Raw genomic sequence first — 21,149 nt, forward strand, 5'->3', positions numbered from 1 at the left:
ACAGGTGTAGAAAAAAAAAAAAACAAACAAGTGTCAAAGAGTGATTAGGTGGGCATATGTCAGGTGGGCATATGTCAGGTGGTACGGCTGTTGCACCTAAGAATTTCTCTAAATGTGGGCTCAAACGTGAAAAGTGCCCATATGTAAATTGGTACACGTAAATATTAATATATACCGGCTAACTAATGAGAAAGAGAGTGAAATTGTATTTTGAGAGTTCACTGGTAACATAATTGACCTACGAAATTCGTCTCACTTGAAGTAGTAACACCGTTTTTAGGTCAATTTGACATATTATTCTAGAATTTATATTATACTTGAGATTTCTTATTTGCTCTTTCTCATTTTTCACATCATTGTTGCAGTCAATTGATGCTCAGGGAGCTTGTTTTTAGAATTTCGGTTTGACTTCATGTCGGAGTATCCGCCTCAGGAGTCAGGATCTATCACTAATCCAATGCCAAAACAATATCTTGATCCTTCCAAACACAAGTAATGAATCCCAAAGTTGGAGAGGAGTCGTCGTTCATATTTCTCATTAAACCAATGAAACCAGTGTCAAAACACAAAACAATGGATATCTGGACTACAAAAGCTTTCTCAGCAATAACTCACAAGTCTTCAACAGCATGCCAATACTCATTTTTGGACAAAGATTCCAAATATCAATACAACAAATTTGGGATTATTAGCATAGCTCTTTTGTACTATCAGAATTACAATCTTCCATATAACTAGGACCTGTGTGAACCCACCTATGCCTACTTTAATGTATCAGAGGTTCTACTTACCATCACAACACATCTTCACCAGCTTCAGCCGCGGCTATCTTTGAATCCAATGTGTTTATCAGCCTCTCACTTACGCTTTGTGCCACAGATATCATGTCAAGAATGATGCTTGGATCTAGTCCCGCACCACCCCTTTTTGTCAACCCACATATGTTCCCTTGCCTGTTGACTGATATAGAAACAGCCGAGTTCATTTGGGATTCCTCTTCTGATGTCGCATCTACAATATAGTGCCTACCGACCTGAAAAGCATATGGGTAGAGATTAATAATGGGTAATAAACATGGAAGTTTGCTGAAGACATAAGAGATAGGTCAGATAATATCACCTCCGTTAATGTAACAATGACGGGGACTTTGGTTGTGTCAAACTGCAGAAATTCCTCATCACTTACGTCAACCTCTGGTTGGTCATCTCCTTCCACACCAGCTGCAACATTTACTCTTGGGATGCCTGTATTGCTCAAAGCAGCCTTTGGGAATATGAGTTTTTATTCTTACATAACTTTATATGCAATTACCAATTTTTTTATTTCCTATCTGTTATTTGATAGTAGTTTTATCAAACATGTCCCTTTATTTCCTATCTATTTGTTGATAATAGTTGCATCATGTTGCAACAATACCAATATTGGATTCACCCATCAGTCCTCACTAATCAAACACCCAATCCTTGTTCTATAGTTTTAGCCTACAAGTATTGCTGCTGTGCTATGCACTCAATCGACCCAGCTCTGCAGTTTTCTTCCAAAGTTAGAGATACAAGCAATTGGAGAAATCAAAATACGTCTGACAAGATTTCCCCTGTCCAAAACGAAGCCAAGACCACCACTAACAAAATCTTGAGATGGGGATGAGCAAAAAATGTAATCCAATTTCATTGGAGCGCATCTTCATGGATTTAAGGAGAAGACTCAAGCAGAGAGGATTTCATTTCGATGTACGCACAAATAAAATCCTGGAAATTACTTTTTAGCTTTCCAAGAAGAACTATGTGCATATTTGCAATATTGCATTAGAAGAGGAAAAAAAAAAACAATACAACAGAAACCTATAACCCAGAACCAAAAAAAACAAAACTCAAAAGAAACAGAGCAAACAGATATCTCCATTCTCTACCCAGAAAGGCTTTGAGGCTGAGCGGTAGCATGATATGCAATAACCAAAATAACTGCACTCAGTTTTAACTTTTCCTCCTTTTCTTTTGACAGAAATTAGGATTGCTAATGCAACTCAGTTACCACAAAAAAGAAAGAATATGGCTAAATGATTGTAAGGACAGGTTGGATAAGAGAACTAGGCTCAAACTCGTAAAATGTCAGGATATAACTAGTATTGTGTGTTAGTTTATATATCCTCAACTTCATTCTCGACAAGCTCTTCAAACGAAAAGATATCATTCATCTATTCTCTCTTTGAAACTAGATAAACCTTATAACCACCAGAAAATTCCTATATAGTCCTGTTAGTATATTTGCATGAAGGGAAAATAAATAAGAGTATGTTCTACATAATTCAGAATACCAAGAGTACCTTAATAGCAGCACCTAGGGCATCTAGTAGATTTCCGTCTGAGCTAACAACAAGGCCTTCAATGTAAAGATCCCAACAAATCTTTCCATCCACAATTGCCAGAGAAGAGAGATCAATTCCAGCACCTGGGACAAATAAACACAACCATTTTTATCAATAGTAAGATGGATTAAAATGGTTGCACAGTTAAATGATATATTGACTGTACAGAGATGTACAGAATTTAAAAAATAAACTAAAACACAATACAATTTAATTGTGGTCCTCTTATTTAAATGATAGTACAGACCTGATCCACTTTTACCGCCCAATAGACAACGCTGAAGAGCAACTGAGAGTTCTGCGGATAGCTCTTCACCCCCTCTGCCCTATAAAAATGAAACAAACAACAGCTTCAGAAGAGTACGGACAAAAGCAAAAGAGGCTTTGCAATGGTTCAGTAGTTCATGCTCCAAAAAGAAAAGTTTGCATCAGAGGATTACAGAAAGACAATAAATAAACAGAAGTTGAGATTTAGTTTTCATATTTTATCATTATGCACTAGATTAACCCTTTAAGTGAGGCTATAACCATATTGTTGTTTCTTTTCTGTTCTGTTTTTTGTAAGAAGACTATATTGATACCATTATGTTCTTTGCACCCATACATCACAAGGAAGGCTTCAGCTAGCATACAAATAAAATATTGGTGTGTGTGTGTGTGCGTGTATTATGAAGTTAACAAGTTTCTTCATGACAATAGTTTCACATAACTAGTGTACTGTGAAGAAACAAAAATGTCTGTTTAGCCTCGATTGCAAAGTAAAAAAATGAGATATAGCAGATAACATAAATGCTAACCTCAAATATTGGTGCTGCAGTTGGACTGCAATCAACATTTATGAAGACCTTTCCTTTGTCAGGATGTAATGCGCTTGGCCTTCCAAGTTCAGCCTGCACTTGTTCAAACATATACCAGGTGCAATAAGAAGACCAGGGTTTAATAGAGAAGACTAAATATGAAATTTCATTAAACGAATTCCAAAGGCCAACAAATCTAAAGAGCTAGGCATCAAGCCCATCTAATACCTTCACACTGGCAATGACTTCGGTGGCACCAATCCTGAACCTTGATGAACCATTTGACTGCAAGAAGGCCATGAAGAATACAGATTATAACAACATAAGTAAAAATAACACAAACCAAGAAAATCCAATATAAATGAAACATATCAAACCTGGGAGATGACTCCAGTTTCAACAAACATGGGCCTAGGTGTCAATCTTTTCCGACCATCACTGCGAAGGTCCTGAGCAATGCCACCCTGTATGAAATACTTTTCTCCTACAGATAATCCCACCATCTCTAAATACACAACATGCAGTAAACCATTAGTTCCGAAAAAAGATGGCTCAATCAACATGAACAATTAGGTCAAAGATAAAAGACAGTCATCCCGAACACTCGCATTAACAAAGAGCAATAACTAGCCAGATGGGTAATGTAGACTCAGGACAAGCTATACATTCTCACACCTACAGATTCAGGGATACTCCATATTCAAAACTTATTTTTCAATACCCAGAAATCTCATACACCCCTTTCGCAGACCCGGTCTCAAAATCAGGGTCTCCTGCCCAACCCTACACTCTTTAGGAACTAAAAAACACTCCTTTAGCAAACCAATTCAGCTAGTCCTATCCCAAATCCAACCAATACCACCATTTAGTTCCAAGTTTCACTTTTTAACCAAAATATGTTTCTTTCATTCAGATTCAACTAGGGTTTATTCAAGTAATCAAGCTACAAAATTTTGACCCAACCCAATTTCTAAAGAGATTTAAGCAAAATTCTACAAACAATTCGATTAACTCTACAATTAAAATAAAACCAATTACCGGGAAAGACTTGCTGACTTCTCCCCAACGACTTAAAAGAAGGCTACGGCGGCGGCGGCGCTGCTGAGTCCGAGAAAGATGGAGGTAACGGCGATTAGGGTTTTCCAAAATCCAAAATTAGGGCTTTTATTTTTTTTAGCGGGAACGCCGTACTTCACTGCCAGCCTTATTAGCCTCTCTTCCTCAGATATCGTGTTCTTGTGCGCACCGTTCCACCTTTCACACCCTAGTCTAGGCTTGAAATATTGACACGTGTACTTATATATATAATGGAGTGAGAGTTGCTTACGTGGCGCAATGTCAGTGGAAGATAGATGAGAGCAGCACACAATCTCGCTACCACCCAACTCCACTGCGTTAGTGAAAAGAAAATACTTCCGTATGCACGTATGCATCCGGATTTTCTGTTATTTATACGTTTTTGGCAATATGAATCATAATCATAACTATTCAAAAGTTGTATTAACAAATAAAGATCACCTCTGCAAAAAATCAAAGTAAACAAAAATCGTTTATTAAGCCGAATGAATCAAATAAATTAAAGGTTAATTATGAGGCTGTTAACTTTCACCAGAACTGTCAATTTGTTTAATGCAATCGGGTCAGCAAACGAATTTTGTTTACATTGATTTTTCTACAGAGATGATCTTTATTGGTTAATCCAACTTTTGAACAGTTAAGATTTTGATTTATATTACCGAAAGTATATAAATAACAAAAAATCCGGACACACACGTACATACTAGTTCGGACGCAAGTATGTTTCCTAATAAAAACACTAATAAACTAATATGAAAAGTCAGTAATTACCCTCGCGATTCAATTTATTTACGGCTACGTATCCGGTTGTAATGAACGTGTATCGTGCCGTTTCTGATACGTATCTGACGTAACCTAGAACAAATTCTATACCTAACCGGTACGTGTTGGTATAGCCGGAAACGGTTGGAAACAGCCCGATACGCGTCCTATTCGTCCGGATATGTATCCGTAAATAAGTCGGATGGTGGGGGCAAAAGTGACTTTTCATCTCTAATGTTATTGAAATCTGCAAATGTCGGGCCGAATCCTCCTGCAACCGAAGAAATCCCCAATCTGAAGAAATTAGGGTTTTGAAATTAGGACTTTGATTTATTAGGGTTTTACATTTCCTTCCACTCTCGGTGCAATTCGATCGATGGGTCGATCCCGAGCGGTGGCACAATCCGCTCCCGGCGATTCGAACCAGAGGTTTGTTCAATTTCGCCTCAAATTTCAGAGCTTTTTTGCGTTATTAAGATTGGTAATTGTTTAATTGGGTGATTTTGCAGTAGAGGTAAGAGAAAGAGAACAGCTTCAGGTGCAGAAGTAGCTGAGAATAGTAGTGCAGCTCAGAAGGGTTTAGCCCAGGAGCTTAGCGAGCCCAAAGGAGCTTTTTACCATTGTAATTATTGCCAGAAAGATATATCTGGCAAGATTCGGATAAAATGTGGGGTGTGTCCGGATTTTGATCTTTGCATTGAGTGCTTCTCTGTTGGAGTTGAGGTTACACCTCACAAATGTAATCATCCGTATAGAGTTATGGTAAGTGAATTTTTATCACTGTGCTTAAAGTTGCTTGCTTTCGGTTATTTTGAGAGTTGAATTGCTCTTGTTGCGGTGTTGTAGTGAATTTAAACTAGTAGAAAGTGTTGATGCTTGAAGAAATGTGACTTTTTATTTTGTACTAAAGCTGAATGTGAAATCCAGAAGTAGGATGAAGAGCAAGATGTAAGATGATTAAAAAATGCATTGACAGTAATGATCCAAATTGAAGCTCCATAGACTGCTTGCAGATGAATTGTTTTCGTCAGTATGCAATGTTGCTCTTCAAATCTGTGTGCAAACAGCTATGAGTGTTCTCTTATATGAAATTTGCATTAGAGAACTTCTGTTTTCTTCTTCGTTTGAGATAGATGTTTTTCAATGTTGCATGGAAAAGCACATATGCATATTATGATTGAGGACGTTTTGATTTTTCAACAGGACAATTTGTCTTTTCCACTAATATGTCCTGACTGGAATGCTGATGAAGAGATGCTTTTGCTCGAGGGTATTGAAATGTATGGTTTTGGTAATTGGACTGAAGTTTCTGAACATGTTGGAACAAGAAGAAGGCAACAGTGTATCGACCACTATAATGCTATATATATGAACTCCCCTTGCTTTCCTCTCCCAGTAAGACCAGTGTTTCATATATATCATAGCATTCTATTAAAAATGATGAAAAAATAATAACTAATTTAGTTCTCATTATGTATCTATTCAGGACATGTCTCGGGTTATGGGAAAGAGCAGAGAGGATCTTCTTGCCTTGTCTGAGGGGTCTGGTGAAATCAAGAAAGGTCAGTTTGCGATGCTTTATTATTAGCCAGGGCTTCATAGCTGTTGGGGGAACCTATTTCCTTGTACCAACAATAGCATCTTTTTTTCTTGTTTTTTTACGATGAAATTGCGCTGCGAGCAACTATGTGCCAGCATCTGTATAGCTGAAGCCAAATATCTCTCTTTGCAGCATTTGTATTCAAGGATCTGCTGTTGTATTGTTCATTGTCACGTGTTGTCTCTGTCATATATGCTGATTACCCCTTTAAACTGACCAATTCATATTACTTCTTCAATGTCACTTGTTTATTATGTATGGCTTATAGTTTTGTTGTAAATGTATATTATATGTAATACCTAATTACTGATAGTATATATAATGGTTTATAACGTCCATCTCATTTTCTATTTCTTTTTTGCCCACAGAGCTGCCTATGTTTATGGAGATAACGCTGAAAGAAGAATCTCCTTTTTCTCCACGAGTCAAGTATGGCTATTCTTATCTTCGTTTCTATTTTCTTTGTGTTCAGGTTCCTTGTGTCTTTTTCCCGTGACTTGTTTTAATGTGCATGATCAGAAGCGAAGAACCAAAAAAGACTGCTGCTTCTAAAGCTTCATCCCACTCAACTGCTGGTACAGCGACAAATATTCGTGACAATTGCTTTTTCAACAATTCACTTTCATCACATATGTTTTTGTATTTGTGCATGAGTTTCAGGGCCTAATCTTTTGTTTTACATCAGATGGTGCGTCTGGAGCTGGAAAGAAGGCCTCCAACAAATTGCAGATTAAGGATGAACCTAAAGTCACGAAAGTGGAAGGTATGCTTTTAAGATCATATCTTACATAGCATATGTGAATAGTTTAATGCAGTATACACAATAAATTGTTATGAAGCTACTGAATGGGAAGGATTGTTTCAATTGTAAGAAGCATGGTTTATGGGAACCGGAAAAGAGAATAAGTATGTAAAGTGAAAACTCTTTCATCTGTGATTTTTCAAATGGGTAAGTATCTCCAACAACAATGCAACCAGTTTATTTGATCGTTCAATCTCAGATAAGAAAACTGTTGTTTTCTCTTTGCTAAAATACAGAATCCAAAATTAAGTATGTAAAGTCAATGAGAAATATGTCAAGAAACCTCTGTTCCTGTCACCTTCACCTCTGATTAGCTTTTAGATGTGCTTCTTGAGATGATATTTAGTCTCATTATTTCTGCATATGCGCATGCATTGAATTCTATCCTAAGATGATGTGTTGTTTCTCAGCTGTTAGGTAAGATGCGAATGATTTAGAAACAGTGAGAAACATTATTTCTTTTAAGGGCATTAATTAAAGACATTACGGGAGAAGAACTATTTATAATGAAAGAGGAGACGCTCATTTTGTGGTATATTGTCTGCAGAATCTCAGCGGACCATTGGAGGGAAAAAACTAAGGAGTTTAGTGGAGGAGGGCCCTTCTGTGACAGAATTGAGTGGCTATAACTACAAGAGGCAAGAGTTTGAAATTGAATACGATAATGATGCTGAGCAGATACTAGCAGATATGGAATTTCACGATACTGACACTGATGGTGATCGTGAATTAAAACTACGAGTTCTGCATGTCTATGGAAAAAGGTAGTTATCTGTTTATTTTTTTAGATTTAGGGCAGATAGGCAGAATTTCTTGATTAAAGAAGTTTAGAAGGGGGAAAAGTAAAATGTAGTTAATTTAACCTGGTCAACAAAGCCTTCCTTTGAGACATACGGTGCTGCCCAATCAATATCTCTTTGTTGTCTAGATTATCCATGATCCTGATTCCACTTAGTTTTCTTCTTGATTTTTGCTGTATTTGAAGTTGCCATTTGTTTACTTGGATTTATACCGTTACTGAAGTTCAGGATGTTTCCAACCTTTTAGCACCAAATTATTTGTTTATCCATCTGTTTAGCATATTTCAGGCATCCCTTCATATAAGTGATATTATTACTGAAAACAATAGACATATTGTCTGTGTTTCAGTTTTCTACTTCATATTCTCAAACATTGTGTGGAAATTTGGACAGGCTTGATGAGAGGAAACGCAGGAAGGATTTCGTACTAGAAAGAAATTTGCTTCATCCCGATCCATTGGAGAAGAACCTCTCATCAGAAGTGAGAGAAATACATCAGCGCTTCAAGGTCTTCATGCGGTTCCACTCAAATGAAGACCACAAGGAGTTGCTTACGAGTATCATTGAGGAACAACAAATTGTCAAAAGAATACTAGATCTTCAGGTCTGATGTCTCGCACTTGACCTCTGTTTCTGTAACTTTATCTCCCTTGATTTCTCTATTTCAGTAACACCATAATCAAGACTAGATTTACCTTGTTCACAGAAATTATGGTATGCTTGTCACGCCCTTTTTAGACAAATCAAATAATCAAACTTTACAATCGCTTGCTAGAACGTAACTATGGAGCTCAAATGAACTCATATAGACTTCTTGAGCTCGAAAAAGCAGCTTTCCGCAGCAATTCAGACAGATGCTTATTTTTTACATTGTTTATGACCATATCTTTCAAATAATAAGCAATCATGTGAAGTAAGTGCTGGTTAAATGATTTGCCTAAATATAGCAATAATTCTGCAGGAGGCTCGAGCTGCAGGATGTAGAACAGCCACTGAGGCAAGCAATTACCTCGAGCAGAAAAGAAAGAATGAAAGTGAGGAAAGTTTGCTAAAGATTAAGGAAAACGCTCAGGCTGGTGCAAGTGTTAAAATCTTACAACAGATCAGCCCCCGGGGAGCTGCTAGGGGATCAGCAATTCTGCATCCTGGACCGAAGGACTTGTCATTAATTACGCAACCTATTTCAAACTCCTTGGATGATTGGGATATCAGTGGACTTATGGGAGCTGATTTACTCTCTGAAACTGTAAGATCACCACTCCTTTAGCACAGAAGCAAAACTTTGTGTTTGGCAGATTTTTTTTCCATTGATTAAACTTCTGCTGTCTATGTCGTTAACAATTTTATGACTGCTATACATGCAGGAGAAAAGGCTTTGCTGTGAGCTCAGAATCCTACCATCCCATTATCTACACATGCTGCAGACCATCTCCACAGAGACTTTGAACGGGAATGTCAAGAAGAAATCTGACGCCCACAGCCTCTTTAAGGTTGATCCAGACAAAGTCGATAAAGTTTACGATATGGTAATACAAAAGGGACTAACCCTAGCATAGTTATATCTCCACCATTGTAATTGTAGAACTCTGTAAAGCATTATATCTTAATTGAAGAGAAGCCCTATTTTGTCCATTAATCTTGCAACTACATTTGGATACACAAATCACAGTTTTACACATTAATGAAAAGATAAAATATTGTTTGAAGTTAATATCTGTTCATTCTTTTTTGTTTTATTTTAATCTGAATGGTCATAAAAATCACGATTTTTCATCTAAATGATCATTCCGTAAATCTTATCAGTTAAATGGCTGACATGACCGTTAAAAATTACAATATTTTTAATAATCATGACTTTAAAAACCATTCAGGTTAAAATAAAACTATAATCAGATTAAAATAAAACTATAAGGACTATACATATATAAATTTTAAAACACAAAAACTAAACAAATTTTAATTCTTAAAAAAAAACACAGGATAACATGTCACCTTCCTTTGCAACTAATATGACTAGAGACCAGTAGTCACGTTGATGAAGACAAAAGAAGGTACAAAGACAATACTACTGAAAGAATGAGTTACATTACACATAATAAACGAGGAGACAAACAAAGGGGAGCACAGAGGCCCTGAGATTTCATTGCAAAAAGAGCCTACAGCTCTTCAATCATAAATTTTTGGTATCTTCTGCATCATAGAATCCCCCAAGAATAATAATAATAATAATACCAACCCAATTAACTACAACAAGTCATCATAAATTTAAAGTACAACAGATAGCAACTATTCAAGTATCCCTCCCAGAACCTGAACAACACTAGACTATAGGGTACCAGAGATGAGAGATGAGGACTTTGATCTCGATGTCCTCCTGTAGGGCACCTTGTAGGGTTATTACCCTAAAAAATGGTCCACTCTACCCTAATGTTTTTGTTCAACACTACTACACTCGGTTATGTCAGTCCCCTCCATAAAATCCAATCCCCCAATTTTGCTCTAAGCTTTGTTTTGTCAGTGTCACATTAAACTCCTTCCTACTATCTACTCCGCTGCACCTGCACCAAAGTCCCACAGGTGCAGTGTCGTATCACTCCCCCATGCTGCGACATGTCGTTCGTCACACACAAAAGCGCTGACCGCCCCCACCGGCTCCGTGAAATTGTACAGATACTCGCCCCTCTCCACCTCCCAGACCCTAACCGCTCCGCCGCCGCACATCAGCGCGTACCCGCCGTTCATGCAACCCATCACCCCCATCTGCCCGGCTCCGAGCACCATGAACCTGCACATCTCCTGCGCCGTGTCCGCCCGCCGCACCCTGGCCATGCCCCTGTTCCCGACGACGACGTAACGGCCGTTGCTGACGTCGACCGATGTCACCACGACCCCTCTTCGGTACTCGTCGTCCGCCAGGACCACTCCTTGGTTCCGCAGGTCGAACACGATGACACGCGCGCTCGTGCACGCCACCGCGGTCTCCTGGGTCGTGACCCGGACCCGGCCCACAAACCCGGTCAACTCCCTCAGCATGTGCCAACCCGCCACCGCTTCCGGGTCGGTCAACGACCCGTCCACGAAAAGAAGCTCTTCGGTGCTCGCGTCCCAGATATGAATAGCACGACCCGGAACTCCGGCGTAGAGACCCACCCACCACCGCCCGCAGCCGGTGAAGTCCACCAAAACGCCGTCGTTCATCCAATCCCCCAGGTGGGCCCTCCTCGTGATTGCCGGACCATGCAAAGCCGCCACGTGGATGTCCCCGTCCAGCGTGGCGAAAACGAGCCGAGAATCACTGATCACGATCCCCGTAACCGCCCGGGAAAATCTCCCCATACGGTCACGGTGGTGGGGCCGGTACGTGCTGACGTGGAGGCGCGTGGTGAGGTTGAAGAGCCTGACCGCTCCGTCGGCAAAGCCGCACGCGAGGTGGGTGTCGGAGAGAGCCAGGCACCGGCAGGTCAACCCGTCCGGGTCGTCCACGTCAGACGGGTCAAAGTAAAGCCTCGTGTGCGTGTACCTCCCCATCCGGAAGTTTCTAGCCGTCCGATGCCAGTACACATACTCGTCACGCCACGTGTCCTGAGTAAGTTGAGTCCGCCCCCAAATCCGGCGAGAAAGCCGGCGCCATAGAAGTTCTGAGCGGGAAACGGCGCGCCACGTCGAACACACCTGCCAATCACAAAAAACCACGTGGAATCATTTAACTCATTCATGCACACGTATGCAAATACAACTGTATATAAAGTCATAGGCTCATAGCTGGTATTGAGATTTTCTGGGTTTCTACTTTCTAACCTAGGGCATCACGGCTAGGGCACATGAGCTTTGAGGCTCCCCAGAATAATATTAGATCCCACGCAGGCATGTGCACAGGGGCTACTGTAGGGCCATTAATGAAATTTTTAACCAGCAAGTTATAGCTGGTTCTCATTTGCAGGTTAGTTTAACCCAGAAGTTAAAAGCGTGGGAGAGAGAAACACAGAGAAAGAACGGTTTGAGTGTTTGACTCGAAATAATATATATATATATATAACGACCCAACATTCCATACAAGAAGAAGAGACAAGCAGAAGAAAACAAAGCTCAGCGATGAGCGTTCTCCATTAATTATATGTGAACACAAAGAAGCCAAAACGCAGAACAGAACCCTAGACACAGTCATGTCTATGTAATTGTGAGAGAGGATCGAAGAAGAAGAAGACCTTGAAGATGGAGCCTGCAGAGAGAGAGAGTAGGGGCTAGAGTACAGTAGGCAATAGTAGCCTAAGAAGAAGTAGCTGTGGCCCTTAAGGGTTTAGGGTTCAGTACGTAAAAGAAGGAAAGAAAGACATCACAGTCAGGCAGTCAGACTGCGAGAGTAGTCAGCTCATATATATATATATATAAAGCAGTATGGATACTACTGCAATCTCTGCTATGAATTGCCGGAGTCGTCATCTTCATCATTTCACAGTCTGCATTATGTCTCCCTCTTCCTTCCTTCCTCCTCCTTCCCCCTCCGGCCTTTAATAGGGTACGCTACCAAGTACATATCAGAGACTATTGATTAAAGCCAGGCTGAGGATGAAGACGATGAACAGGCCAGAAAGGAAGGCATATGTAATGTAGTATATAAATGTCGAAACGGTTAGGGAATGTGTAGCATAAACCTAAGGACAAAGGTGATGAACATTTGTGGTCCAAAACATGAAATATGTAACGTGGTACCACCAAAATGCTATTTTGACATGCACGACCATATATGAAAAACATAGGATTTGGAACTATATTCAAACGTGTACTCGATTCAACGCGAGCTTTATTTTCTTCTTCTTTCATTTCCAAGAAAAGAGGGGGGCTGTAGCACGAAGCCACTGTCTCGTCGAAAGCAGCGAATCTTTTTTTCCTCTCTTGCTCTTCCAACCCTATCTTAGCTAAGTGCATTTCTCTTTTGACTCTTGTCTCCCTCACTCACCTTTTTGCTACTCTTCTACTTCTTCTTCTTCTCCCTCCCTGGTTACTCTCTTTTCGACTCTCTTCAGGTTTGGATCAGGTATATACTAAATACTGTTTGACATAGGGCATAGGTTAATTTCAGATTAAATTTCACAGCTGCACCTAAAGCTTCAAGTTTCTCATTTCTGCAGATTGCAGTTAGAGTGAACTAGACTGAAATATTATGTGTAAATTTGATAAAATTGAAGAAGCTACAAACACAGTGGTGAAACTCGGCTGAAACTATAATAACCCAAATAATTGGAATGTGGCAAACTTTGGCATCTAACTCAAACACTTGAATAAAAGAAAGAAAATGCCAAAGAAGAGTGTTAAAAAGACTATGCCAATAAGACAAAAACAACAGGAAACAGACTATTTAGAAGTCATATATGCGCCATTCTTTTTCTGAGTCCATGTATAACAAGAATAGATCACCTCTCTCATATCTCTCAACTCTTTTGCCTCTTATTGTATAATTAGCTGGACATGAATATATGTGTATATATATGTTATATATATCACTTTGATCATCAAACCAGCATTGGGTTCCATGCGAAAAATAGCATGGGGCACATGCATACTGCTTCTTCAGTCAGAGATCACTCTGAGTGACCCTCACACTTGATCAATGCAACCCTATCCTTTGGTCAATTGACTCAATTCCTTCAAATCAAGATCAAAGTAATTTTTTCTCTCTTTTTTTCAACTGATCCCACTATTTAATCAACCATTTGGTTGTAAACTCCAATCCCAGTTTTTTTCCCCAACCTAATATATTTTCAGTAAATACTGAATTAATTGATTGTCGAATTCTTAGATAAGTTCCAGCCCAGTATAATATAAGCAACTATATATGTTCATCTGGATATGTTTCGATTAATTTCTGGGATCAACAATAGGTTTTCTCTGCTTGTCTTCTTATATGTGTTCTCTAAACCCTACTTTCGAGAATTTTTAGATCTGTTTTTCAGGGTTCAAGTAAAAACAAGACAAGCAAATGATCTCTAACTCTAAACTACTACAGATATTAAAAAGTAAACTATTTAAAATTTACAATTATGAGTATAACCTCTACTAAGTGTTTTCAAACTTGGATAGTTAGGTATTTTGTTACCAAGAATAGTGCTAACTAAACCCACTGACAATTTCAGTCCAAACTCAATATCTAACCAGATCAGAATCAACTCCCTAGAAAGTAGTTATCAATATCAAAAATAATATTTCAACTATCAATGAAACAATTGATGACAATGTTCCAGAAAAGAGACATGAAAATGTTCATACACATAGCCTACAGATGTTGCCAGTATACTCAAAACTTAGCTAAATAATAGGGGTATGTATAATAATAGCTCTATGACAGCAACCTTGCCAACACATAACTGAAAAAAGAAAACTTGGCTAAATATAGGAAAATGTAAAGACCATACATGCAGGATCAGGGAAATATCACACAGCAATATCATTATATAATTCCCAATGAAAAAAAGTCATCCAAGAAAGCCAGAGAAAAATAAAAATAAAAATTAGAGTAGTTTACAAAGCTAAGAAAGTTGAGTCAAAAAGAAGGGGAAGATTACTACTTTGCTAGAGCTGAAAAGGGTTACATGCCAATAAAGGGAATGAAGGGAAGGAAATTTCAATTCAAAGCCAAAAGAACCCTTTTCATTAGATCTGGAAAAACAGTGCAAAAACAGACAGTTTTTGTTTTGTAATGGTCAAGTAGACCCAAGAAACTACACAGCTTCTAAAGAAAAATTGTGAAAGGGACATTTATATGAGAAGTGAGAATTGACCCATCAAAACCCAGTTGCTTTCAGGAACAAAAACCCTTATTTCCTTGGAAGCAATCATCTATTACTACTACCATGTCTATCTGCATTTTAGCTCCCCTCATCAAAATTGCCCAAAAAATCCAAGTTGAATTTTGGCCAATGAAAAACCCAGAAAACTAAAATTTGAAAAATTTGGAATATTCCATTGAAATTATAATTTTCTGTGACAAGTTTACATCAGTTTCATATGGCCTTTGACTTAGACTAACATTTTGTCTATTTTTGGCATTAAAAAAGAAAAGAGAAGCATCAGTTTGATTGCTCCTATTATCTAAACCACGCAAAGAGACATTACCAGTTCTTGGATATAACCGTTGTATACAAAACTGAGTCTCATAGACTAAACGTGGGAGAGATTCATCACTAAATTTCACATGTAATCAATCAACCAAACATTTCATGAACACTACTAACTGGTTAATTTGAAGAAAGTTCTGAAAATTCTGGATTGGATTGCATACCTGGAAGATATTGGCGAGTGCAGCAGCGACGGCGAGGCGGCCAATGTTGCGAGAAGCGTCAATGGCAATCTGGGCGGCGAGTGCTTCAATGAAAGGCTCCGGCCAGACCTCACTGACGGCACGTCGTCTCGAAGATGATGGCCCTTCAAAATCACTACCCCTTCTTTGTCGTACGGTGCTAGTACCAGCCACATTGCCTCTATCATTCTGAGATGTGGAAGGTGATGAAGATGATGGCGAAGATGATGATGATGATGAAGAAGACATGAATGGAAAGAAAGTGATATAAAGGGAAGACCAAACAAAGAAGGAAGGAAAAAAAAGAGAGGGAGGAGAGAAACTTGAGGAAAAGGAACAAGGACAAAAAGGTATAGATAAAGACACACACAGTGAGTGAGGGGACCCAAATTGATATATAAACTTTCAGACTCGCTCTCTCTCTCACTCGGCCTCTTCCATTGTTATCATATTTTTGCTTTCTCTACTCTACGGGGGAATAAGTAAATCGGAGTTGGTATAATTTGGGTTTTGAAGAGGGAGGATGGGTTTGAATTCCCGCCCTGCAAAGACGGCGGAGGCGGGTGGTGTTGAGGAACTGTGGCTGGGACCTCTGGATTTTTCAGGGGATTTTTAGAGCAAAGCTCTCTTTAGTCCTTTTGGCTCTCTCTGGCTCTCTCACCTCTCTCTCCCTCTTTCACTGTGTATTGGCCTGCCCGTTGAATCCAAAATGAAAGTGAGAGTAAAGACCACCACCCTTTGGGAAATCAAGGACAGATAGCCGATAATAAGTGTTTTGGTTCTTGGGGGAATTTGATTAGGTGTGCAGGGTCACAATCAGAAACTCAGAATGCAAAGAGAACGAGTGGGAATTTTGTTGAATTAACGCATCCCACTTAAATTGGCTAACATTTTTAATCAACTAAACAACTCGAATACAACAAACAACTAGTTTACTAACGTAAATTTACCCGGGTCACTTGACTAAGTTAATCTAGATCACTCCACTAAACGGCAGTTTCAATATGTTTATGTGGGTTAAGTGTTAATCGGTCACCATGCATCACTTGTTATGGTTGGAAAATAACTCTGTTAGAGCTGTGGTTTGCTTCTCTTCCGGAACTTTTTATACTCCATGAAATTTGAGAGTTTGTTGGCGCAATTGTCTTTCTATAATCTATCAAAAAAACTTTCGTTACAGTCATATTTTTAGATAAATTTAGATAAAAAAATATGATAGCTGACAAGATGACAAACTTAGGGCTGTCAAATGCTTCATTTACTTTGTATGATAATCCTCCTACTAAGCTTTATGGGTTTTTGCAGGCAAATTATTTGGGTTTTCCAAATTATCAGTTTTCATAGTGAGAGGATTACATGGTTTTTATGAGTAAAATAAACAATGTCATTTAGAATGTTGTTTTGGTTTGTTGTTGGAATTGTTTTGGCCTAATCCCTCATTCCTCACCTCATGTAGTTTCCCTTTAAATAAAAAGTATGATAAGAGACGGGCGGTGGGTTCCCGGTTGTAGCAGACTGTTATAGAGGAGCTAATATCGTCTAATCTTTGTTAGTAAATTATATATAAAAAATAAAAATAAAAAACCACGTATCACTTGTTGTTTCTTGATAATTATATAAACTAGCTTTTATACCCGCGATACTTGCATGTCAAAAACGTTTTCAATATATAGTTATTTTTTTTCTCATTTGTATTTTTTTTTTTCATTTTATAAAGTTAGTGGGTAGTGAGGACTGTGGAGTTTCTTAAGAATTATAATTCTTATCCGTTACAGTTATCTTTTTCCCACTTTTCTCTCCTTAGTTATCTCCTTTTTTATTTATCTTGTTTTTTTATTTTGTTTTTTTTATCTTTTTACAATAATAACCTTCGTGTTTGGTTGTAAGGGTAATGTGATAGATAAACAAAATCGGCAGTTCACATTTTAGTGAATTTGTTGAACGTCTGGCTTCATTGTAATAGAGATGATCGAGAATGTTTTTCAAAATTTTTCTTAAGGTCCTAGATATAGAAGTTTAATAATAAGTTCCTCAAAAATAAAAAAGGTCGGATGATAAGGTATGTGACTACATGAGTACGTGGGTAATTTCAGGAAATTCTTTAGTTAACGGTTTATTTTCTATGATATTTCAAAATTTTAAAATATTCAGAAAATTTCAAGCAGTGTAATATGGACCATCTATATCTTCACCATTAATCTCAGTTGGATGGATTTATACATAAAGGCACGATCATATCGAAATCTCATATCATTCGAGCCGAAAACCCAAATACCCGTGAGGACAACCCGCCTGTCTCCGCCATCACGTCGCCTTTCATCTCTATGTCATCCTCACTTTTGTGGTAGTGGTTTGGTCTACCGTTGACTAAAGAGAGATAATCGAGAGCTGGAAGCTTCGACAACTCTGGGTTTTTTCAATCGGTTTTGTTGCATTTTCCGGTGACTCTGATCACCGTTCTAGCTTGCATGTGTTATGAAACTTATTCTCTCTTGTCATGTTTTTACACGATTGTTTCTATTAGTTGTTGAAATCGATTATGTTTTGACAATTAGGTTTCTTGGATTGTTTGGTAGTCCTTTATAGTCCTCTATGTTAAACAGCGATAGGTGTAGTCCATAGATCATCATTGTACCGATTGTCCAAACTTAAACACTTTCAAGGTGTTGTAGTTTTTTTTTTTTCACACAAAATCTTGGAACAATTAAAAATTATCCACTCACTTATAAGTTATATTTCATTTGTCACTTTTCTGATATATGATTTTCACTCTCCAACACGCCCCCTCACATACAACCTAACTTTAGGTATGCATGTGAAACTGATAACAAACCCATGCCCCATGACAACGGAAGGAACCAAACCCAGACCCATTACAATAGAAAGAACCAAACGGGCTCATGATAACTAAAAGAACTAACCCCGGGGTCATGACCCCCGGAAAGAACCAACCCGGGCTCTTGGAGACACAACTGGAGAGGGACACGTTCTGATACCATGTTAAACATCGACAAGTGTGGCCTGTTGATCATCATTGTACCAATATTGTCCCAATTTAATCACATTTAAGATGTTGGGTTATAACAAAAGGACTCGATATAATTATGAATTATCCATGCACACACTTATAAGTTATATTTTATTTGTAATTTTTCTGATGTAAAATCCCCTCTCCAGCACTCTACGCCGGCAACATTTTAGTGAAAGGTAGGGCAACTTCTGTTGATGTCGTGGAGGACGTCATACACGTTGTGGGGTTTGGATTGAGCTGGACTTGGGTTATTAACCTGAGTCTGACTGGGTTTGGCTTGCATTTTTTTATTCTCTATTTTGATTTGTTAGAACTACTACTTTGAAATTTGAATATTCTAAATGCTATTTTAGTTGGACATTCTCACCTTATACATTTCAATTATATAATAAATGTTATAAAACTAAATTAGAAATAAAAAAATACAAATCCGTCTAGAAGGCTTTGGCGCTCCAAGGTTGTCCTCCACCATAGTAGCGCCTAGCGAGTTTTTGAACCCTGACTAACCATCACTTTTCTAGGATTGATTTAAACTTAACTTTTGAGATTGACATAAATGTTGGAGATGTATATGATGCTTTTGACTTGATATGTAATTTTAAACTATCAGCTGAACCTAATTATGAAATTTAAACACTTGAAATTTATTTAGTAATTTGAAATAGATAACTTTAAACTACCATTAAACTCAAAACAATCATGTCATACAAGAGAAATTTTTCAGTGCTACGGGAGGACCATGAGACAGTATAACGTGGTCCTACATTTTAATTAAATATTAACTCATTAATTTTATTAAGGAAAAATTACATCAGTTATTTTGTCAAAGACAATTTTAGGTTTGTTGTTGCTTTTTAAACCCCAAAGTCCCAAACAATAAACTCTAAATCCTAGACCCTAAACCCTTAACCCTAAACCCTAACCCCTAAACCCTAAATCCTAACCCAAAACCATAAACCCTGGTCCAAACTCAACAAAGACCCATGAAAATCATTTCACAAAAAATAGAAAACATTAGTTTATATTTTAGTTGCAATAAATCCACGTGTTAATATTTGATTGGAATGTATGACCACGTTATACTACCACGTGGTTCTCTTGTAGCATCTAAAAATTTCTCGTCATACAACCACTAAGCCATCAAACGGTTAACGTAGAATTAACTACTAGTAGATAAAGAAGATTAAACATAAACTATCAAAACAAAACTTTTTATTGTCATGTTTCAAGTGGGATGGAAGCTTATGATATGTTTACTAACTTGAAATGAAAATGAGAATTACATAATGGATTCAAAGATGCGAGAATTCTTAATGACATGCTTACTAATTTGGAATGGAATTGAGAGTGACAGAATTGATTTTGGAATTGGTGAATTCCGACGTTTACTAACATATCAATGTATTGGAATAAATGTGGGTCCTATTTGCTTACCATGAATCGATTCCTTATGAACCTCCTAATTTGATACCGATTAATATCATAATCAAGCTTATGGAATCAACTTTTTCTCCTTAAAATATCATCACATATTATAATATTTCCAAATTACCCAAACCTAAAAAATTGCAAACATTCTAACTTCATTTCTTGTAGGGGCATTTTAATAATCAAACTAGTTTTAATTCTGATTTCATATGGTAAGTAAACAACATCAATCGTAATTAGTTTCATTCATGTTTTGATTCCTTATGATAAGTAAACAATAGAATAAAATGAAATATTCTCATACCGATTAATAATAATTTTCATTATAAGTTAGTAAACGTGTTTATCAACACATCAATGAATTAGAATCGGTATGAATCTCACATACTTATCAGGAATTGATTCATGATAAACTCTTAACTTGATACCCAAAAAGGAAAACGGCGAGTTTAGGAATCAAAGCCTCAAGAGTATAAATTTTCTTTCCAAAATACCCTCACGTAGTTTTAGTATCTTTCGTATTATAAAACTGTGTTAGTTTGTTGTGACGATATTTTAGAGTTTAGAAATGAACTCCATAAAAGAGTTTGAAGCGGTTAGATTAACACGATGAGTAAATAGTTTGAAGAGCTCCGCCATTAATAATTCAGAGTTCAAAATAATTCACTTAGCTCAACCATAAAGTATAAACAGTTTGCAATTCAACAGTTTTGGACTTCTGAATATTAATGCCTGAAATACAGTAGAACAGAGGTGCACGTCTGAGAGTATGTGTAGAAATATTTGAAGGAAGCAAGAGGGATTGGCTGGGGTCTGAAGGAAGCAAGAGGGATTGGCTGGGACCCCAATGTGTGTGTGTGAGAGAGAGAGGAGGGGGGTGGTCTGCGATAGTGTCTTTTTGACTAGAATGGCATGCTCATGTCTAATCAGCGATTCTCTTTCTCGATGGAATATAACTGAAAGATCTTTTATATCCCCGAAGTTGGCTAAGCCTTTCATTCGTCTATTCCTCAAGTACAACTCTCTCTCTCTCTCTCTCAACATAAAAGAAAGTGCATGCAGACTGACCTGGATAGATAGATCGAAAGCTGGTCCTGGAGTGTCCCTACTGCTACTCTACTAGTCTCTCCTATGTAGGTGTGGCATGCATACTTTACTCAGGCTCATCTTCTCTCCCTGCTCTCTCTCTCTCT

The 21,149-nt window shown here is 37.9% G+C and overlaps 3 protein-coding genes across 3 annotated transcripts; 1 reads left to right on the plus strand and 2 right to left on the minus strand.

Moving 5' to 3' along the window:
* Nucleotides 1-581: 581 nt before the first annotated feature.
* LOC101306939 (exosome complex component RRP42-like) lies at nucleotides 582-4,263 on the minus strand. Its single transcript, XM_004303513.1, has 8 exons — nucleotides 4,201-4,263; nucleotides 3,540-3,667; nucleotides 3,391-3,447; nucleotides 3,163-3,255; nucleotides 2,613-2,691; nucleotides 2,324-2,448; nucleotides 1,120-1,263; nucleotides 582-1,033 (listed from the first exon to the last, which is right to left on the minus strand). Exons 2-8 carry the CDS (start codon nucleotides 3,663-3,665, stop codon nucleotides 794-796), a joined length of 864 nt encoding a protein of 287 aa, XP_004303561.1. The 5' UTR covers nucleotides 3,666-3,667; nucleotides 4,201-4,263; the 3' UTR covers nucleotides 582-793.
* Nucleotides 4,264-5,274: 1,011 nt separating this feature from the next.
* Nucleotides 5,275-9,834, plus strand: LOC101307227 (transcriptional adapter ADA2-like). The gene is made up of 11 exons (XM_004303514.1): nucleotides 5,275-5,430; nucleotides 5,511-5,763; nucleotides 6,205-6,396; nucleotides 6,488-6,563; nucleotides 6,970-7,030; nucleotides 7,121-7,176; nucleotides 7,287-7,364; nucleotides 7,951-8,167; nucleotides 8,597-8,807; nucleotides 9,165-9,449; nucleotides 9,568-9,834. The coding sequence occupies exons 1-11, from the start codon at nucleotides 5,378-5,380 to the stop codon at nucleotides 9,757-9,759; spliced, it is 1,674 nt and encodes a 557-aa protein (XP_004303562.1). The 5' UTR covers nucleotides 5,275-5,377; the 3' UTR covers nucleotides 9,760-9,834.
* Nucleotides 9,835-10,747: 913 nt separating this feature from the next.
* LOC101307914 (transcriptional regulator STERILE APETALA-like) lies at nucleotides 10,748-15,746 on the minus strand. The gene is made up of 2 exons (XM_004305624.1): nucleotides 15,480-15,746; nucleotides 10,748-11,875 (listed from the first exon to the last, which is right to left on the minus strand). Exons 1-2 carry the CDS (start codon nucleotides 15,744-15,746, stop codon nucleotides 10,748-10,750), a joined length of 1,395 nt encoding a protein of 464 aa, XP_004305672.1.
* Between the last annotated feature and the right edge of the window lie 5,403 nt (nucleotides 15,747-21,149).

This window comes from Fragaria vesca, linkage group LG6 (genome assembly GCF_000184155.1).
Source record: "Fragaria vesca subsp. vesca linkage group LG6, FraVesHawaii_1.0, whole genome shotgun sequence".
Lineage (NCBI taxonomy): Eukaryota > Viridiplantae > Streptophyta > Magnoliopsida > Rosales > Rosaceae > Fragaria > Fragaria vesca.